The sequence below is a fragment of the Haliaeetus albicilla genome, chromosome W (assembly GCF_947461875.1).
Source record: "Haliaeetus albicilla chromosome W, bHalAlb1.1, whole genome shotgun sequence".
NCBI classification, from domain to species: domain Eukaryota; kingdom Metazoa; phylum Chordata; class Aves; order Accipitriformes; family Accipitridae; genus Haliaeetus; species Haliaeetus albicilla.
Genome location: NC_091515.1, coordinates 20,000,576 through 20,013,004, shown reverse-complemented (window position 1 = coordinate 20,013,004; position 12,429 = coordinate 20,000,576). Strand labels below are relative to the sequence as shown.

The window sequence follows — 12,429 nt, the reverse complement described above, 5'->3', positions numbered from 1 at the left end:
AGTAGCTATCATGCAGAAAACAATTTGAAGAATTTGGATTAATTGAAGTTTTGCATTTATGTATGAATAATAAGCTTAATCATAATGTTGCAGCCTTTTCAGAAGCAGTGTGACCTTTGGCACAGATAGTTATGAATGAGGATTATTAAATCATAAAACTTAAAAAACTTTAATTATTGTTTAGTCTTTTTCTTATTTTTAGGATTTTGTTGCTTTAAAAATTATGAATAGTTACAGGATATTGTGTATTTGCAATATATGATTTTACAAAATCAGCAAGTATACCCTTGAAGGCTCACTGCACATATACTCAATTTAAGGACCATTTTTTGATAAACTTGAGAATGTTCCTAGAATATAAGTTTGTGCTTACATTTCACCATTTGATGAAGTTGTGAACTAGGAAACAGTAAATGAGCACTTCTGAAAATTTGTCAGCTACAGTAGGAATGGCATGTGTATCTGAAAGGTCATCTACCTAGTTAGTCTTTTTAGTTAATTTAATAAAAGGTGCCTTTGCCCTTTGCCTGTGTCCTTGGCAATCATGGGTAGAGGACCTCTCCTGTCCTAATAAAACATATATGTTAAAAAGTTACTAAGCTTCCTCCCCCCCCAATATTTGGGGGTTTCTGAGATTTATTACAATTCAAAGATAAGTCAGGTTTGAAAAAAATCAGCTCCATAATTTCAGTGTATTAAATAAACGAGTAACTCGTACATCAGGAAATTAATTCATTTTGACTTGCAATAAAACACATGTAAGTTTAGGTTCAGTTCTTTTTATTGCATTGAATCTGAATATTAGATTTCTTTGCACATGAGGCTTTCCTCATATGAGGCAACAAGTCTTTTTGCAAGTACTGTTGCAAAAATAAGTAATTAACAGCACAGTATGAGTTTTAGATTCATTTTACTGTGGGAGGGGGAAAAAATATTGAATAGAATTTTTTTTTGTAAGTGCCCATGGATGGTGAAACTGATGAAATCTGGTTTCTTACGGATTTATATTCTTTGCCTTGTAAGCACCTTCAGTCCATAAATATCAAACTTTTTTTCCTTTTCCCTAAGCAGTGTGAACTACGCCTTCACGAGGCGTAATGTGTATGGTGGCTAGTCTACTACTATGCATGTGGAAATTGGCTGTTTGGCCATTGTCGGAGGGAGTGTGTAGTTGCCATCCATCTCAGCTGCTGCAGTGGGAGTGCTACAGTTTTTGTTCAGTCCCGATGTGTGTATGCTGGAGGGTATAAATACAAAGTGTTAGTTCGCTTAACTGTAAAAGTAAGATGGTGTTCTAATAAACTTTAAGGGTAGGTTAAGTGAAAAAATGGTGAGTTTGATTTAAAAAAAATCTTTTTATACTCAATTTCTTTCAGTTGGTATTGTATAGAGTTCATCTTTCTGCTTTTCAGCTCTTTACTATGAGTGCATATAACAAAAAACTTCTAAATGGAATCTTAATGTCAACCAAAAGTGCTTATTTAGCTAGAAGACATATACATAGATTTATTTTTGTGTGCATGTTCTGGTTCTAGATTCTTCTTAAGGCTCTGGAATGTTGCCTATATAGTAGTCTAATAACAGTCTAAATTACAAAGATTTTTATATAAATAAATATTTTTCTAATATTTGTTGTATGCTTTTTCATCCAATCCATTTTATCAGTATATGTACTAATTTCAGTCTTTATTTTATCAAGTGTTCATGTTCATAATGTTAATTTTTTATCATTGTCACTTTAGGATGGCGATCCTTCAATAAGGAATGCTGCATCTTTTTCCTTGAGGTCACCACAGTCAGTCTGCTCTCCAGCTGGAAGTGATGGAACCCTTAAAGGTAGCCTAGCAGTCATATATATCAATGTATTTTTTTTCCAATTTTAAAGAACAGAGAGTTTAAAGAGGTATTTAGTTAGTTCTCCCGACTTCTGTATTCCAATAGTACTAAAGAGTACGTCATTAAGTTTTGGATACAAAATTATTTTGAGCCCTGATCCAGAAGAAATTTCTGAAGGTCCAAAAATTGATTAATCATATTTCAAAACAAAGCTCAAATTTGTGGAGGACAGAAGAATTTTAAATCCTTTCCAATATGAGGATTAAATTCTTTATAAGAATGATTTCAGTTGCTCTACATAAGAAATGGTTTAAAGGCAGCATTACGAATATTGAACTCTTAACCAGCTCAAAAGTGTTTTAACATGCAACGCTTGTCTTGATTGCAATCATCAAATTTTAAGAATGTGAAATTAAAAGTAGTTCAATGAACACAATATATATAGCATAAATGAAGCCTGAAAGCCTTAGCTGTGGAGAAGGAATAGGGTGAACTGTCAGTCAGCTGCGAAAATAATTCTTTATGCTAAAATCTGGAATGCATACTGCTGTTTTTAATATTATCTCTAAGAAGCAATGACTGAGATACATGAGACTTAGCAAGGTAGGGGTTTGGGCATATTCTTGCTAATTTAGGTTTTCAGTGCTTATGTATTTACATGGCAATAGTAAAAAGATGCAACAGTGCTTTCTTCTCTCTAGCCCTGAAACAAAATTAAGTCTTTCTGGATGGTCAGGTTAGGTGGAGAGGGAGAACAGGAGAAGGGGGAGATTCTAGAGAAGGTGAGGGTATTGGGCTTGTGCAGCCTGGATAAGAGAAGTCTGATGGGGGGAACAGACGGGATGACACACAATGGATGGACATGACCTTAGAGCAACCTCCTCATACCTATGAGGAGATTATCAGGAAGACTTGAGTCAGGTTTTTCACAGTGTTGTGGAGGAAGGATGAGAGACAATGGACTTAAATTGAAATGGGAGGTTCTGACTAGGTATAAGGAAAAACTTTTTGGCTGTCAGGACTGTTGAACATTGGAAAAGCCCAGAGAATCTGTGCATTTTCCATCCTTGGAGGTTTTCAAGACCAGGCTGGATAAAGCCCTGCATAATGTGGCCTTGCTCACCCTGCTTTAAGCACAAGGATCGACTAAAGACCTCCTGAGGTCCCTTCTTCACTGAATTATCTTATGATCCTGTGACTGCTAAATGATCTCTGTGGTTCATCTTCTGTAGGCATATACTGTGTTAAACAGTGATAGAAGAAATGTGGCTCAAATGCAAGTGAGAGGTACTTGTATAGCATGCCAACAGCATCAGTATTTTAGGAGGTCTTGTGCTAAAGGACTTGTTGTAAGACTTGTGTGAATGGCAAAGACTAAATGTGGTTGTTTTTCTTTAACTCAGTACACAAAATCAATGTTTGTTGAGCTGATCAGTTTAACAACATTGTGAATCTAAGCTACTTCCACTCAAATATATGATTACCACTTAGCCAGAAGAATATTTGAATTATTTTTTTGGTTAAAGTTGCTGCTGTTTCAATTGGTTGTCTCAGAACCCATTTTTAAGGGATACCTTTTCAGATTATTTCTGAAAACAATCTGATTGTACAGTTCAGATTGTAACGTTTCAGCATTAGAGGGGCTGAAAAAGTGCAAGAGGAGCTTTTTGATTTATTTACCTGTATGTTAGCTTTACTTTTCTCATTGATAAAGCACACAACTGAAATACTGTTACTAATGGTGCTACCATTTTGCCTTCTTAAAGAGATTAATGAACCTTGATTGAGAGAACCAGTTCTTGATGCTGCAAGAATCTTGCCAGACATTTACCTCCTCTAACCTTGCATTTTAGAAATGTATTGAAGAGGTGTGGATAATTACAGTGTTACTTAGAATATGTGATCCCTGACAGTGAGTTTTTGGTCTATGATTTGGAGTGAAAGCGATTGTTTATGCTGATAAATTTTCCAGTGATGAACAAACAGCAAGTATCTACGCTGAGCTTTTTGTTGCTACTCTCATTAGTCCTTGAAAGTTTGGTAAAGAAAATTAGCAAAATACTTAATTGTTTGTTTGGGAGGAATGGCACTAGACATCATCAGTCCAGAGAAAGATCACAAGAAAGATGTTATAATATCCAAGCTTTCTTATATAACATAGAAATGTGAGGCAATTGCTGAAGGTACGTATACAGACTGCATTTCTGTACTTCTGACATGGAAGTAGCAAGGACTTCTGGAGACTTGGAGAATGTGATTGTACAGCCTTGAATTACTTTAAGACTGAACGATAGCTGTCTGATTGACAGAATCTGAATGAGGAAGAAGTTTTGTTTGCAATTCAGGCAAATATTTGAGAGATGGCAGAAGTAATATTTGTTCTTTTGGTTGGGTATTCACTTAATGGAGTAGAATTTCTCTGTTATGGAAATTTTTGCCTCACTTCTACTACAGTAAAGGTACCAGAGCAGCTGAAGTTTTATCCAGAAGTTCTAGGCTGGCCTTTATCCCTTCTTTTTTATGTAAATTTTATATTTTTAGCTATGCAAACAGAATAGTGGCTCTGCTTTCATGCTGTCATCTGTTATCACATCTGCTTTCATAGAAAATTCATTTCTATGAATTCATCTATGAAGAATTAACATGAAATATTTTCCTTCTGTTGAGCTCATAAAATATTCTGTGGTATCCATTACTCAAGATCAATTACTCATCAAAATCCTTTATCCATTTGGTCTACTTTCCCACTACTCTGGAATCTCAGAATTTTTTTTTTTATTTTTATTTTTTTTTACTTAAGACAACTTCTAAAGATCTGTATAAAGGAAAGCCTTCCACAATGTTTTTAGTCCATTGCTTTCCAAAGAGAAGAGTTCATATATTTACAGTCCTGTTTCCATACAGTTTCCTAAACTCCTGAGAAAAAAATCTGTAAGGAATAGCAACAACCCTTATGAAACTATATAATTTTGCACTCTTTAGCAGAAATAAGTTGTATTCCCTCCAGAAATTGTTAATGGGCACTTGATTATTTTCTGAAAAATTTGGAAAGATTACTTTTACTTTCTTGGGGATTTATAGGACTTCTCCAGAGAGATTCCTCTACACTTGGTCTTTGAATGTATAGTGGGTGGCAAGAAGAATTAGGAATCTTCTCAAATCTGTAGTACAGACTTTGGTGTACTCAAAGGTACTTGTTAAGAAAAATTATCATCTCACCCTCTCTCCTTCAAAAGAAAGGTGGAAGAAATTTATTCAAAGATATTTTCTGACAGGGCCAAAATAAACATTCATTCTTGTTTCTTTCTTCAAGTCTTAACTTTACACAAGGCTGCTTCTGAATACAGCAGGTCTAAGATAGAACAGCCAAAGCTGAGTTTTTTTATGAGGCATTTGAAGCTCTGGAGGAAGTGGTGGGACTCTTCCCTGAAAATTATTGGAAGAGTATGTGGAAAGTGAATACAATCTGTCCCGAAAAACCTCCCAAATGTATGTTGTTCTTTGTGTCATATGCTATCCCTTTAAGTTTGAATTTTAAATTAAGTTATGCTCTTTGAAAACGAATGTCAATATAGTCTGTTAATCAAAATAAGGAATAATTTCTTTATATCTAGTACAAAACTTGGGGAAGATTTCCAGAGGAAGATTCTGTGATTTTAGAAAATACAGCAGGAAAAGGCTTGGGGGCTTCCCATCTTCTTACCCTCATGTTGGATGAGCTGTACCAGTATCACTCCCAATAACTTCCATCTTTTTTTTTTGTGAAAATGTCAGTAACAGAGTTTCCTTACTCTTGCCATGCAACCTGTTCAAATTCTTAGTGCTAGAAAGCTTTTCTCCTAATGCTTAGCCTGAATCATTTTTGTTGCTGTTAGGCATGACACTTCTTGACTTCTTTACAGTAGGCAAGGAAAAACAATTCACATCCCTTTTTTTTTTTTTTAAATTTATAGCAATCATTTACATATCAAAGAATGTTATCGTGTCTTGCATTAATCTAATCTTCTACAGACTGAACAGCGTGGTTTCTTTCTATCATCTTTACATAAGTAATAATTTCTGAGATTTTAATTCTCTGATGTTTTTATCTGAATTCTAATTGGTCTGCATTTGTCTTGATGTTGTACTGCCATAAGTCGTAGATGCAACTCTACTTGAAGACTTAGAAGGATGAGTAGTCAGAAAAGTACTGTAGACGACCTTGTATGATACTACTGATATATATGAATATAGCTGCTCTTTGGTGATAACTCAGATTTGTGTTGCAAGCTGTTATAAACATATTGCTGTTTTTCCGTAGAGCTTATCTATCTTCCTCTCATGTTGTTAAAATTTCTCTTTCTCAGATGAATAAAAAGTTTGTGCTGCAATTAGTCAAGAAAACTGTAAATTTTGATTCTGTTTTTAAAAGCAGTTGTGGGCCTCTCTCTCAAACACTCAACACCAAAAGCTCGTTATGATCTTTAGATTAATAAAATACTCTCTAATTCTGTTACATGAAAAGTTATTGATGACAAATATTTTATACTACTATTCTTAAGACAGTGCTCTGGAAAGCTGCACTTGTTCACCTATATTCTGTTCACCCATTTTTACCAAGAACAACTGATACTCTGAACACAATTTTGCAATAGTGTATACTGCAATTTTGCAGTATTTTTGTCTAGACCATACTTCCTCATCTTGTTAGTGAAATTGTTATGAGAAGCTATATAGAAAGCCATGCTAAAGTCCAGGCATGACACTCAGTTCTCCTTAATCCACAAGACCTATTGCTTTACAGAATAAAATTATTTTGATTTGATGATACTTATTCTTAACAAATTCACTTTGGAATACTACCTCTTTATTATTATCTCAATCCTTATAGAGAAATTGTTCTTCTAGTATGTACTTAAATCATACAGACTATATATAATACTCTGGGCAGTCCTTTACCATCCTTTTGAAGGGACTGTTTTTCCCTTTTTGAATCTGCTGGAGGCACAAATTCTCAAGATGATTATTATCAATTCTGAGATTGGTTTAGCCAGGGTTACAGAGTGAATTTGTCTGATCCCATTTTCATGAAAACACTCCATTTATGTGAAGGTGGTAAATAGGATTGTATTAAATCAAATGAGACTTTTCCATTTACACATTGTAACTTGCAGTCTCTTAAAATATTTGGCAGTAGTGTGTAAATGTTCCTCAGGATCTGTCATCACCAGGTTCTCAGCTTTTTCCGACAAACATCAGTATGAGTGCAATATGGATACTCTAGTCTTTTCCTTCTCCAGCTTCTGCCCTCAAGAACTTATTTACAGAATAATTACTCAGACGTGAAGTCTAATAATCCACATGTAGAAAATATGCATTCATTAAAGCCTCTCTTTCAAAAGACTTTTTCAGTAAAAAGTCTGGAATGCTGCATCCAGGTTTGACTCCTGTGCTTCTAAAAGGGGGTTCTTAAAAAATGACCAGCACTCGTGGACCCCTAAGCCCTCAAAAGCAGATTCTGAGGGGACACTGCTAAGTAGCTCCCTGAGTAGCTTAAAGTTTGCTTTCGTGAAATCCAGGGTAGCAACTCTGCTGACCTTTTTTCTCAGTACACTGTACATTTTAAACTCAGCCATTTCATGATCACTGTGGCCAAGACAGCCACCTACCATCACATCTCCCATGAGTCCTTCTCTATTCACAAACAACAAGTCTAGGAGGGCATCTTTCCTAGTTGGCTCCCTGAGTACTTGTGTCAAGAAATTATCTCCCACAAACTTCAGGAATTCCCCAGACGTGCTTGTCACAGCAGTATGATATTCCCAGTTGATGTCTGGGAAGTTGAAATCTTCCATAAGGACAAGGGCTACTGATCCAGAGATTTCTCCTAATTTCCTTGTCGTGGTTTAAGCCCAGCTCACTCTTCCCCCCCCCGGTGGGATGGGGAGGAGAATGGGAAGAAAAAGGTAAAACCTTGTGGGTTGAGATAAGGACAGTTTAATAGGACAACACAAGGAGAGAAGAAATAATAATAACAATAATACTAATAAAAGACTATATAAAGCGAGTGATGCACAATGCAATTGCTCACCACCCAGAACCCGATGCTCAGCCCGTTCCCGAGCTGCGATCCCTCCTCCCCCTGGCCAGCTCCCCCAGTTATATACTGAGCATGACATCATATGGTATTGAATATGCCCTTGGCTAGTTCAGGTCAGCTGTCCTGGCTGTGCCCCCTCCCAGCTTCTTGTGAAAATTAACTATCGTAGCTGAACCCAGGACATGCCTATAGAATAACTCATCAGTGCTGTCATCCTGGCTGGGCAATCAGTAGTAGGCACCCACTATGACATCTCCTTTGTTTTCCATCCCTCTAATCCTCACCCAGAGGGTCTCAACCACATCATCACTAACTGTAAGGGCTGTGCAGTCAAACCTCTCTCTTACATACAGTGGCGCTCCTCCACCTTGCCTGCCTTGCCTATCCCTCCTGAACAGCCTGTAGCCCTCCATCCCAGCACTCCAGTCATGGGACTTATTCCACCAAGTCTCACTAATACCAATGACATCATAGCCCTGGGAACTGACCAATGCTTCCAGTTCATCCTGTTTGTTTCTCATACTGTGTGTGTTGGCATAAAAGCATTTCAGATGTGCTCCTGAACTTTCTGTGCTCCCTGGAGCAGTGTAAATGTTCCCACTAGCATTGCCACCCTCAGGGGATGCTATGCCAACCCTTGGCTTACCTTCAGCTCTCCTGATGGTATCCCCTTCCCCCATCGATTCTAGTTTAAAGCCCTCTCAGTCAGTCCTGCCAGCTTATAAGCAAAGTGTTTCCCCCATCAGGACAGGTGGATCCTGTCAGGCCCCAGCATACCTTGTGTTTCAAAGACTGTTCCATGGTTATAAAACCCAAAGTTCTGGCGGAAGTACCAGTCCTGGAGCCAGGTATTGATATCCTGGGCTTGTCTGTTTCTTCCAAAGTCTCTCCCCATTACTGGGAGGATTGAGGAAAACACTACCTGCGCTCCTGAATCTTTTAGCATTCTTCCCAGGGCCCTGAAATCTCTTTTAATCGACCTTGGACTTCTTGTTGCAATGTCATTAGTGTCCACATGAAAGAGCAGGCGTAGATAATAGTCTGAAGGCTGTACTAAGCTCATCAGTCATCTGGTGACATCCCTGATTCGGGCAGCAAACTTCCCTGAAAAGAGGGTTGGGGCTGCAAATGGGTGCTTCTGTTCCCCTCAGGAGGGAGTCACCGATGACCATAACTCGCCATTGTTTCTTCTCGTGCTGTTCTTAATGCAGGTCTTGTTGTGAGGAGTTGGTTGATCTGACCTTGGTGAGAGTACTTGCATAGGTTCCTCCTCATCTATCTCATCATGTGCTTCGTCTACCATACCCAGAGCCTCATACCTATTCTGTAAAGGTAGCTGAGAGGGCAAGGAGGGGTTTCTCTTACAGCTCTGTGCAGAGTATTGTGGCATAATTAGAAAGTATGCAGACAGAAACTGTAAGATTTAGATGTCAGTGATGTGTGGAATCCCCTAGACAGAAACTTATTTGTTTGCTACCCAAGTTACTGATGTACAATGAGCAAGTGAAGCTATTCCATGGTAAACAAACAAGAAGTGTTTTTGAAACTTTATGTTTTTAAGAAGGCTAAGTTACTGTTAATGCAATGCATGTTATAGTTGCTTGCATTATAAAGGATATGATAGGAAATCAGTCAAGAGTCACAGAAAAAAAAGTGTTTGCAAATCGGTACAGCAGTTGATAAAACTTCTTCCATACTCAGTGCCATCTACCACTAGGAATCAATAGGAAAACTAATTAGTACAGAGAACCAATCCCAGATTATCATGGATAGTCAGGATGATTGTTACTGAAAGAATATGGAGGTATTGTTGATGGGTGTATTTGATCTCTGTAGAGGCTTTTATTTCCTATGATGTTACCTGCTTCGCAGCTACATTTGGCATTATCTGGATGACCATCAGTATTTCCTATTCAGTAATGATACAGTGACCTTCCCAAATCAGTGGAGAATATTTTTCTCTCACAAGTTTTGCATGTTCCTGCCACACAAAAAGAGTTTGGACAAAGTTCTTTTACTGATATTATGGAAGATCAGCTACAGAAAGTCAGTTATTTTTTCCTGAATTACCACACAGCCCTAGATTTAGACTCAAAATCTGCCTACATATTTCTCTGTTTTAAAAGAATATTCTGAAATTCGCTTCATTCCCAAAGATAATTTCCAAAGATCATTATATGATTTACTACATTGATAGCATTTTGTAGAACAGACCTTCTCAGCCTTGGAATCTTGACTGGTTCAGCAAACAGATCATACCTGTCTGTCTGTGTATTCTTTCCATAAAAACATTTCTTCTGTTATCAGCAAGTCTTGTAAGAGCTTTGTTCTCAGACGTATAATGGCTCAAGCCTTCTCCTGTAGGAAATATTCCAGACTGACTTCAACAGTAATAGGCACAACTCTCTCTGTATAATGGGTGATGTTTTGTCTGAAGTCTAAGCATCCAACAGAATGTGGTACATGTTCAATGTGTGATACCTATTCAAAACTGTTAATGTCTGTGGTAGAATGAAACTGTTACAGAATGCTTCATCTTTTTCAATTTCTTTTCACCTCAGTACATAGGTATTGTAGCTTCTAAGCCCCTTTGTTGCCAGAGGCTTAGCCATCATTAGACATTTCAGAAATATGTGAAGTTATTGCCAGAATATGTACTCTTAAAATGCAACTTATAGGCCTTACTATCAACACCTTTCAGGAATTTCCTTCAGGAGGAAGATACTTTCAAATAGCTATTTGTAGTGCTGCCTAGGAGAGGGAAAACTTTACTTTTGGTTTTTTTTATTTACTGGATTCTAAGTATGTTCAATGGAATGCACTGAAATCCTTCTGACTTCCTCAAGTCTACCCAAAGATAAAAAGAACCACCTTATCTGTTGCTGCAGTGTTATTTTTCAGCATGAGAAATACCAAATGAATACAAATCAGAACAATCTTGTCAAATTTACTTAAAAGTTTAGGACAAGGGAGAATCAAATCTGTCCCCTATTTGAAGTGTAACTGTGAAAAATGGTAAACGTTCCATTGTTGCAACTTCAGAAGTATTCATTGAAGAGAAAATGTAAGAGTAAGATGTCAGCAAGATCTCTTTGAAAAGTTTTGAGCTGCCTCTAATATTTGTAGAAATAAAAATGCAGCCTGTATTTCCAGTGAGTGGTAGTCATTGCCTTAAAAGAAATTAGTAGCTAACAGTTTCTGCTATACATTACACTGAGACAATCTTGTAAATTATTGTCTAAATAGACAGTAATTAGGAGAAGTGTGTGTGTGGAGGGGGCATCACAAGAATAGGAATCTCTGGTGGAAGGCAAGTGAGAGATCTTTGTAGGGTGTAGCCAGGTCTTCAGCACTAGTGATTGAGTGTGGTGTCTAATTTGAGGAGGGGAAACGGAGTAGTGAGAGATCTTGAGAATCAGGATGAGTCAAAACAGGGCTTCCCAACATTGTGGATTTTATTGGCAGAATATGGAGTTGTTGCTGATGGTCAAGAAAGGGTAAGATAAACCCATTTTATACCCTGCTCTACATACAGAGGTTATAGGACTTCTCACAGAATGTACTAGGGAGAGCAAATAAGTATTGTAGTCTGTGCAAAGAAGTAATCAGTAAAGGCACATCTTTCATTTGAATTGAAGCTTTGCTAGAGGTATCCATTCTTTTTTTCATCTACAGGTCAGTACATTGCTTAATGATTCTTAATATTTCTTAAAATATCTGATAGAAATTTAAACTTAAGAATAAAGCTGCTTTCTTGTTTAGTGGTGTATCTTGAATGAAGCACATGGGGACTTGTATTCCAATTAGTTTTTGAGTGTTGTTAGATGTATTGACCTATGATGACCTAAAACAGAATGACTAATAATAATCTCAGTCACTGCTTTCTGAAGATCAGTATTCCCCAGTGGATGAATGGGATCAGATAAATGTTTGCTTTGTTTAACAAGAGGAGGCTGGCCCTATTGGTCCAGCCAATAGGCTTTTTTTTTTTCCCACACCAGTATTCCTTTTTAAGCCAAAAATTATAGCTCAAAATTATAATTGGGACAGGTTGAAAAGCTTCTCTGTTTTTCAAAGCTTTTTCTGGGCTAACAGTTATGGGGAGCTGGTTTAATTTGAGGAACAAAAAGTTTCATGTGATTAATTGTAGAATGCTTTTAATAAAAAATGTCCTCTTTAAAAAATTTCTCTAGATATACTCAAAGCCTGAAATGTGTGCATGTAGAAGTAAAAATTCATACGTTTAAAAAAAAAGAAAAAAAAGGGGAGATGAGGCAGGAAATGATAGAAAAATGCCCTAAGACAATTAGTGGTTTTTAGATAGTAATGAGTGGGGGAGGCTGGAATGAGTTTAACTAAAATTTAAAAAAAAAAAAAAAAAGGTTGAAAATGAACTGTCAGAATCAAAGTTAAGGAGGTTGTGTATGTTTTGATTTTTATATATATATATTTTTTAATTACTTTAAAAATGTGTGGCTGAAATGGCTAATGCCTATACACTGATAATTACGTCT

The 12,429-nt window shown here is 36.9% G+C and overlaps 1 protein-coding gene and 1 long non-coding RNA gene across 4 annotated transcripts in view; one reads left to right on the top strand and one right to left on the bottom strand.

Annotated features, from left to right (window-relative positions):
* LOC138683450 (uncharacterized) overlaps positions 1-12,429 on the bottom strand; it is a 630,921-nt gene that overhangs the window by 312,040 nt on the left and 306,452 nt on the right. The gene's annotated exons all lie outside the window — the stretch shown is intronic.
* The window catches only part of LOC104318982 (nipped-B-like protein), a 179,470-nt gene that overhangs the window by 94,000 nt on the left and 73,041 nt on the right, over positions 1-12,429 (top strand). For all 3 annotated transcript variants that reach the window (XM_069775174.1, XM_069775172.1, XM_069775173.1), the window contains exon 8: positions 1,743-1,836. In XM_069775174.1, the coding sequence (XP_069631275.1) occupies positions 1,743-1,836 (94 nt within the window). The remainder of the gene's footprint in view (positions 1-1,742; positions 1,837-12,429) is intronic.